At 29.4% G+C, this 10,016-nt stretch overlaps 1 protein-coding gene across 8 annotated transcripts in view; it reads right to left on the bottom strand.

Moving 5' to 3' along the window:
- Nucleotides 1-1,075: 1,075 nt before the first annotated feature.
- The window catches only part of LOC111056320 (popeye domain-containing protein 3), a 129,246-nt gene continuing 120,305 nt past the window's right edge, over nucleotides 1,076-10,016 (bottom strand). For 6 of the 8 annotated variants that reach the window (XM_039433571.1, XM_039433572.1, XM_039433569.1 and 3 more), the window contains one exon: nucleotides 1,076-7,735. In XM_039433571.1, the coding sequence (XP_039289505.1) occupies nucleotides 7,671-7,735 (65 nt within the window). In that variant the 3' untranslated portion in view covers nucleotides 1,076-7,670. The remainder of the gene's footprint in view (nucleotides 7,736-10,016) is intronic. The other 2 variants (XM_039433575.1, XM_039433576.1) reach the window with 2 other exon arrangements.

Here is a 10,016-nt window from a genome sequence, read left to right as displayed (position 1 = left end):
GTAGATTCTATTAAAATAGATAGTTATATCTATTATATAGCTGTATCCATTCAATGGTTCGTTTATTTTCGAACACTGACAAACTTTGTTCTATACATCAAGACTATTGACAGCCACTGTAAATCTTGAACAGGAGCAAATCACATGCTGTTTGAACGTAGGCCTATACAAAAGTTAGTGGGTTTCTATGTACAGGATTACTTCGAATTTTGAAAAAATTCAAGTTCATGAAAATGAATATTGCTCTTCCTCTTAGCTTTAGCCTTGAACACCAGTGCGATTAAAGCCGGGTCCATACCGACAAACATGTTTGTTGAAACAGTTTGGGCAAATTTTATTATGTTTGAGAAACAATGATTGCCCATGGCTAGTGTGGACGCGTCACCAAACAAAATATTTGTAAGTGGGGAGGACAGACCGGTCCAGAAACATGGACACATCATGTCATTGGGAGAAGGTAATCACTGAATCACTTGGAAGCATTCGCTCGCTTCTGTTTATTTCTATCAACTGCGCACCTCATGACCGAATGTTCATCCAGCGCGTAATCCCACGGTAGTGAGACCTTTGCCTTCCGTGTTGAATATAATCGTACCTCCTTTGCAACAGCTGCCTCTGCCACCATCTTCGAGGTCTAGGGGAGTTGATGATTACGAACGCCTCGGCCGCCGCGGCTACACAAGCAAGGCGACGACGACGTTATACCAAAATATCGTTCATGCTATCATTCCAATAGCTCGGCACTACTGAAGCACTGAAGCTTTTTATGTGTTACAGCAAACACTGAAACTGTTTGGAAAACAGTAATTTATTGTTTGACAGACAATAATTGTCCAAACTTTTTTAAATGTTTATCCCTGAGCTCCTCAATTAATATGTATAACGAACATATTTGTTCAGTGTGGACATGATTTTAGAAGTGATTATCAAACTTTTGATTCATGCTTTGTTTCTGGATTTAAAATAATACTTACTTCAAGTAAAGTTATTGTTGCTCTCGTCTCGTTAACAAAATATTTTGAAATTGTTTATTATGTAGGTGTCTTTTGATTATTATGTAAATGATACAAACACATTTTACAACATTGTATAGTTATTTATTTACAACAAAGTTAGACAGACATCTAAGGGATACATTTCATTCAAAAATTAATCGATTAAACAGGATTTCATAATAACTATCTCTTCATTCGACATGGTTACATTTTGACAACTTGACAACGCAAGGCACAATACTATAAATATCTAAGGTCATTTTTTACATAGATGTGTATTCTTTCAACATTAAATATAGCACCCACATTATGATATCATTCAGACCAACAAGCTAATAATGAAATAATGTTACAGTTTGTCAGAATTTTTTAATTACTGAAAGTATTCACAATAGGATTAATGAAAATAAAATGTTGCGATACAAATAGTTTGAAAGAATTTATGTTGTATTCTTGTATGAACTTCAATGCCATTGAATACTGTCGAATGTATAAAAAAGCCATGATAATTTTGAATTCGCGTTATTCAAATCCAATAATCATTTTCATATTCAGGGATGAAGTTTTTTAATTACTTGTTCTGATAGCCTTCTCTTTTCCGGTTTATTTCAAGTCTAATAATGAATTTTGAATACCTATTACCTAAACTTAAAATTGTGCAATTTCCTACAAAATCATATTGTATTAAATGATGAATCACATTTAGAAACTCCTTTCAACGAATGAATACAAAATTCTGAACATTTTGAAATAGGATTGAGTTATTATAAATCAAAGGAACATTAATAGTAGATCAAATCAAATTTCGATTTATAGTTTAAGAGCAGAATATTTTCATTATTTTTCGATTCGCAATTTACTATCAATAACAGTTGTCAAAGAATTCATCCTCATTATTGCATTGAAAAATATTTTCCATTTGATTTCAATCTGAATTTATTCATTATCTCAATAATTACTAATCAACGTTTTTTTTCTAAACCACCCAGAAAGTCGTATCCTGTTGTAAGCTCGATAACGTTTGAGCTGGTTTCAATTGTAATTATTACATTAAATAATGAGTTTTAAACTAGTTGATGATTTGAGAAGTATTTTATTGGATCATCATGCAATGGAAGGTTAATATAAGTAGTATAGGTCCTAAAGAGTGTGGATCCTATCAATGGAAACATAACGCATGTAGGTTAATTTAACTGCACAATAAATGGTTGATCGTGATAAACAATCACTCAACTTCTGTTGAGTTCTGGATTTTCAAATTCATCCATTCTTGTTTTTTTTTTTACTAAAATATTGATCAGTACTGTATATTTATCGGCAATTATTCGACTTGGAAATTGAAAATGAAAATTAAAATGTTTTATTGGCAGAAATAAAAGAATTAAAACATCTTAGAAATACATAATAAAAGCAATACAAATTTACAACATGGGAGAATACTATTACAAAATAAAATGTTAAATAAATAAATTCATAATGTGATATATGGTTCTAAGAAACGGAAGCTGATAGGTCAAAAGTATTATTTCATAAATATAAGTAAGAACTGGACCTGAAAGAGAAGTGGGATATTTTTTACCGAAGAATTTCTGAGGGTTTCCTGTGTTATTTCCTTTATCTACATTATTTCTACTATGTGCGTTTTGTTGACATCTCCTCTTGGTGATGTTGTAAATTGAAATGAATTTAAATTTATAATTCGGTGATGTATATTCATGTATTGTTGATTTAATAATAATGCAGGGTTTAATAGATTCTCCATTATTCATCCTTGAAGGATTTCTTATTCCTTGAACTATTTATAATTTATCAAACTCATGTGAGTAGTATCAATTTTTAATTGATGTAACTTTAGTGAAGACAAACTCAACATTTATATTATTCTATGTGTAATGTGACTTCCAGACATTTTTTGATTAAAGGAATATTTCATTCATCATTCTAAAATAATATTTTCATGTAATGCAGTAGGTTTTCTAAAAAAATAATCTTTACTGATACTAATACTTTCCAACCCCGTCCCACATTTATAATTCAAGCTAACACTTTTTGAAATCTATTTACAGCACTAATTGAAGTACAACATTCAGCTTGTGGAAGTTATTAGTTTACAATTTTCCAATATAATATGAACATTAATTTCTATTTAGAATTTCTCTCACAAACAGTGATACAGTTCTATTCAAGCACCCACTCAATAATTATTGTAATTATTAATAATCAAAATCTAACACAAATTATTTGGGTTTTGTTATAACTCTATACAACAATATTAGGCACACTCAATTTTGTTAATTAATAAACAATAATTTAAGGGCTACAAGAAAAAAAACTTAAGATTTTGGATTGAAAAAAACTCATCCCAATATAACCAAAACGACTAAGGCATTGCACCCTTTAAGCCGTGTCCATACTGAACAATGTTTGACAAACATGTTTGTTGGAACAGTTGGGCAAATTTTATTATGTTTGACAAACAAAGTTTGCCCGTGGCCAGTGTGTACGCGTCACCAAACAAAATATTGTAAGTGAGGAGTACACAGGTTTTCATGTTTTATAGTAAGCACTGAAAATGCTTGGAAAACAGTAATTTTTTGTTTGACAAACAATGATTGTCCAAACTTTTTAAAATGTTTGTCCCTGAGCCCCTCAACAAACATGTTTGCCGAGCATGTATGTCGAACATATGTTCAGTGTGGGCACGGTTTTCGTCTGCTAGCGCTAACTGGTTGGTCGTTGGTTCGAATCCCACCTGTAGGCATGGACGTTTGATAATTTCATCAAATCACCCTCGTACTTTCCATTACCCAAGCACAAACAAAACGCCCATGTGGGTATCATTCGTAATAGGAAAATTGTTACGCTTTTATAGAGTGAATTGATTCTTTTGAAATAAATTACCTATTGTTTTCGAACCCCTTACTGCACTGCGATCGACTTATAATGGATGTATATTCTCAAATATATCTTTGAATCTCAACACTTCAATTTTTAACAATTATTACCAAGTATATTAACGCATTGACTAAGTAATACTGAGAAATACTGCAATTTGAAAAGAAGTTTTGGATTGTAGTTTGTTTCTTTGTCCTTAGGTTCATTGTAAATAAATAAATTTTGAAAATAATCTGATGAAGCTAAGTAAGCATAAAATAAATTTATTATTCTTGTATGATAAATAATGGGTCTGGTATTATCATACATATAAGTAAATTTTTCGATGACATCCATTTTTCCAAAAATTCTTCAAATAACATTTTTTTCAAAAATTTATATTCAACTCATGGAAGTATGTGTTCCATATCTTCACAAAATATGCTATTCTTTTATGATGAAAAATATATATGGCATTTCTGAATGTCACATTTGTCAAGTATTCAAACTTAATTTTTTGGTAACAACATATGGAACATAACAATCTAAAATCAACCATACATTCAATTCACATCTCATTCAGTCGCTTATCCAATTGAACAAACTCTTCACATTTTCTTATATATTTTCATACCATGGTAACTTATTATCTAGCCTACTCTTATAATTTCCAGCAATAGTATGACAATACCATCCAATTCGCATAATACATCTTGCAACTTTAGAATCATTTAATTATTTTAAGCTAAGTTCTGAATAATTTTGTTTGTTCATAAATAATATTGTATCTATCAAAATATAGTCAGTGATGAAGACTGAATTTTTTCAGGTTTGAAAATGCCATTGTTTTCTTAAGGTTTTCAAGTTTGAGTAATTTTGGTAATGGTAAAAACAGTAGCCCATTGAGTATATATGTTAATTGGTAAGGTGAATTTGTCAACAAGTCTGTACATTAGATTGTTATGGGTTTATCCTGTTGATTCTCTCCCAATCATTAACTTGATATTGTGATTGTGGAATGTAATAAATAAATAATAAATAATGGGGTGTTATTTTCAAATAATTTTTATAATAAAAGTCATTTTCATCTTGAAAAGAGTGTCTACATATTCAAAATCCAATAGTGTTACTGTATTAGATGACGTAATTCTTTTTGGTGTGTTTTTGGACTTCCATATTAAGCTTTTAAATTCAAAATTGAAAATGTATGTAGTGTTTTGTTTCAGTGTGGAAATTAGTGAAAAAATGAAAAGTTTCACATAACCTTCATTTGGAAAATTTATTTTATGAAATTAGGATAAAAAGAAGTTTTGAACTGTAGTCTGTTTCTTTGTCCTTAAGTTGATTATGAATGAGAAATAAATAAGTAATGACAAGATGAATTTGTCAACAAAACAGTACAATGAATTGCTTTATAATGAAAATTTAAAATTTTACAACTCTTCACAAAGAAATGCAGTTTTTAGTGTTATATTAAATCAAAAAGTACTTCCTGAAATATCTTCACCAAATCAATGTTGGTTCTCGTGAAGTTTCAAAAAATAATCTCCACGATCAAAGTCGTTTTCATTTTGAAAAGAGTGTCTACATTTTGGAATTTTATTACAGTTTCACATGACGTATTACATTAAAATTGAGTTATTCCATCAAAACTACAGGGTTTATAAAAATATGACATCTATTGGGTCCATTGATGTGATAATTTAGTGGGATTATGCTGAATATGTGTTTGATATTCAATTGAATTGGTTCGTTTTGTAGAAGTGTAGGGATATGTAGGATAATGGAAGATATGATTTAATAATCAATTCACAAAGGTGCATACTGATATGACATTGATTAAATAAACTTTTGGAAATATTTCATTTCTCGATATAAATTCAATTTCTGCTCTTCTTAATTTATGTATTTGTGTACTGATTCTTTATTGATACAACTAGCTTCATAGAACTTCAGTTTTAGAACGAACAATTAAGTTACAAGGATGTTGTAGTAGATACCGTACATCTTAAAAAATATCAGTATCATGGGACAGGATATTACATCAAGGGTTATAATAAACTGTGTTATTTTCAGTACATATACAACTTTTTCAAAAATTGAATAAATCACATTTCTTTGAATGAATTCAATTTTTCAAATAAGTTGTCCTATGTAAATTGAAATGTGATGTACAATTTTAATGTAATTTGATGAATTCATTGAACATTCCCCTCATATTTTCATCAAATTCCTATGAGTTGTCATGTTACATTATTTTATTGTTAACTAGAGACAAACGGAAATATTTTCTCTCACTAGGAAATACATCAAACACCGTCCAAATCTTTTTAGACATATCTACACTATGTTAGTTGTTACAAAAATCGACCATTATATTCACTTACATCTATAAACACATCTTACTTTCTATACACATAATACATTTACATAATTTACAGGTATTGTTTGAAAATCTAAAAATAAAAAACCTATTAATCAAATATTCATAGTTATTTGATTTTCAACTAGACACAGCACTTGTTTCTAGAGTTATAAGACACAGCAGTAATGACATATAAAATGAAAGTTACAAATATAACAAAATCTATGATATTACTAGAAGTTGCAAATAAATATAGCACATAATACTTTCTCGATAATACTGAATGCATCTTAAATAGTTGAAAACTTGGCAAAGAGTATACAAGAGATTGGCAAAACATTTTGAGTATAATATGCGTTTCTTCATAGAATTGTAGGAAGTGCTTTTTGTAAAAATAAATAAGAAGCACAAATTTTATATTTTTTATACTGGAATACAGAATTTACGAGCAGGCCTTATATTTTTCCATTTAAGTATTTTTTTCTTGAAAAATTATGTTTTCTAGTCAATATATGACTCAGATATCATAATATTCTTTTATTGATGATTTTAACGTTGAACTGATTATGTATTCTTATTATTTGAGATCATTAAAAGTAATTTAATGGGAAAATTTTTGGTTAAGACTTGCAAATCTCTGTTTTCTGTTATCATCAGGTATAGTACTATAACAATATAGTACTTTTAGCCCATGGATTACATGGACTACCTTTTCAACTCAAAGGCTTTGATAATGTTTAGTAATGTTTAATCTTCAATATTTGCCCTCAACTATAAAGTTACTACAATTATTCAAAGAGCCTACCTGTTTACAATTATTTTTAGAAACTGTTTCCAGTTTACCTCTCGCAGAAATTTAACTTTGATGCTTTGTTTCAAATAATTATATTCGTTTCCAATCCTTATTTATTCATTTATCCATTTACTGATTCAATGATACACAATTCATTAAAATACATTTTTACCAATGTATTGTTTTGTCTCAAATTATATATCTGGTTCAAATTTATGTGGATAAAAAATAATCTATTTAGCTCAATAATCCGGGCTCAATTTCAATTAGGCAATTAAAATCCATACTATTATCTGTCTTAAAATTTAATAAGCTGCTTCATATTTATTTGATTCTCAACTAGTTGCTAGATCTTGATTGTTATATAGCCTACATATAAGTCTTATACAAACAAGCCTATAATTCCAAACATTGAGAGACGAGACTCTCGATTATAATTTAATAGATGCCCTTAGAATCAATTCCGAATTTTAGGCTATCATCTGCTATTTGACAGTCAATATTTAGTGATTGTGGAACACAGTTGCTGATGCTTTGAAACAGGTTTTTGTGGTTGATAGGAGTTTGGTGCACAAAAATTATTGTTTCAAGTCGGAATTTTGAGGTTTTATGTCCAGTTTTCTTCTGAATCGTCGTCCTGGAGTCAAACGGGTGTCTCATGGTCTGTTTCCTCGATCCTACCGAGTCTCCATGCGTTCGGATCGTTGGCTGTAACAGAGAAAATCGTAGATAAATTTGTGAAAATAAGTTTGTAAATATTGATGAAGCGCTTATATTCACACAAGGTCTAGAAAAAGGGGAAGATTATAATTTGCCTCCACTTATTTCAATAGGGATACTTGGAGGATTAATTGTAATTAATCATTAAAGTTCAATTATATCACTTGAAGTTGATGGCAGAAACTAGTCGTGTCCAAAAGAAAATAAATTGATGAAAAGCTTATATTCGCACAAGTATTGAAAAATTTGGAGGATTATAATTTGTTTACAATATTACGCTAACTGTAACAAAAAATTATAAATTAAGATTATGGAAATAAGTTTCTAGATTGATAAAAAACTCAAGATAGATAGAATATAGTAGGATATTATTATTAATTATATCATAGAATAGTGTACCGGTATTCCATCTACATTTTTCAAAAACTTATTCATTATAAGCAAGGTTTGGGAAATAGGAAATATTATAATGCTAGTATTGTTCCAATAACAGATTAGTTGATTAAAAAATTACACTAAAATTGTAAAGAATAATCTTATTAAGTGATTGAATTTTAAAAAAACAAGCTACTTTACACAGAAGCACAAAAGAAATATACATTTTCAAGGCATTTTGGAAAACAAGTTCATTTAAGAGAAAGTTATTGATTAATTAATTATATTACTTGAAATTATTAATTTTGCTCATACTGCTTGGCATTGGAGTATTTTAGTATACTTCAAGGTAGGTACCTAAAAATAGAGTTAGTCTAGGTACATTGGTATACTTCTAGCTGTTAAACAATAGTAAATAGAATTCATATAAATGGATTAATGGAAGGAGGGAAGAAGCTCATTATAAACTTGAAAACGATAAAAATAAAGAATATTTTATTTATTTTCAATCATTCTATGAATATGTGTCTCTGTCATAAATGGAAAATGTGTCCTATTTTTTATTTTATGATAGTTGAATAATTTTATAAGATTGAGTTTTAAAGCATTTCATGCACATGAATAATGCTAGGTTTAGGGATAAAACTATAGCATGCCTCCTCTGCGATTAAATTAACTCAACAGTAAGTAATTTGATATTTTACTTTATACTAATAGTTATTTAGAATTTAAATATAACAGAATATAAGTAGTTCTTATTTCTCATTGAAAATCTTGAAGCATCATCAATATCTAAACCCATGTCTCGGTTGCAAAAATGCTTGTTAAATTCTAATCTTGATTAAATGCCACGAAAATCAATCAGAGAGGCCTTCTTCTCAAAGAGGCCTTCCCTGATTGGTTCTCGTGGCATTTAATCATGCTTAAGATTTAACAGGCTTTTGTGCAACCCTGCCTATTGTATTTAAAAAAAACACATGAGCTCCATTGAATTTCAATTTATTTTAGTGATATACTAAACTCTACTCTCGATTGGACTCAGATTCATGGATACCTGTAATACGTTCCCATGAAAAATTCAACATTTGAGATCTCTAACTTACTACAAAATTTACGTTCCCATGAATTCAATGGGAAATTCAACATTTGAAATCTCTACTACAAAGTTATGCATTTTTCCAAAACTCCATAATGCTTCCATGCATATAATTTTAAACAAACTCAGTTGTATTTATTTATGACATAGGACTACTGTACTACATAAACTATTCAAATCGAAAAAGACAAAATAATTAATGATGAATAATGATCAAATGATTATGATACAAGGTTTCAATGAAACTACCAAAAAATGCTCTACTATGAAGGATAATGGGAACATTCAGAACAAATATATATGGAACTACAGATGCGATGATATATAGGGTACAACTATTATAATAACATTTAGTGGATAGAAACTTGAAATTATTGGAAAAATAAATAATATGGTATTATTGAATGAAACAATTTATTATGTGGTAGTGAATGCAATTATAAACCTAAAATTATCGATAAAATAATTTATTGAACACAATTCATGAATGAATAAGTGGAATTTGATGCGAGTTGAATTAATGAAGTGGTATGCAATAATAAACCTACAATAAAGCTGCGTTTACACCAAAGCTATTAACAAAATGTTTATTTTTTCCGTCCTTATAGATTGTATTAGATTGAACGGAGCTTGAGGAACACATATATGTTCATCATGTGTATGATAAGTTATGTTCAATCTAAAGGTGCGTACAGATATACGCGCCGTGAACAAGAGCAATTCACTTTTAATCAGCTGACTATATCTATATATGAGGGTTAAGTGTAAGAGAGGGCCGACTGCGCCCCAACTTCGCCC

The sequence above is a fragment of the Nilaparvata lugens genome, chromosome 7 (genome assembly GCF_014356525.2).
Source record: "Nilaparvata lugens isolate BPH chromosome 7, ASM1435652v1, whole genome shotgun sequence".
Lineage (NCBI taxonomy): Eukaryota > Metazoa > Arthropoda > Insecta > Hemiptera > Delphacidae > Nilaparvata > Nilaparvata lugens.
Note: the sequence above shows the minus strand (reverse complement) of the source record. Positions and strands in the feature narration are given on the sequence as shown.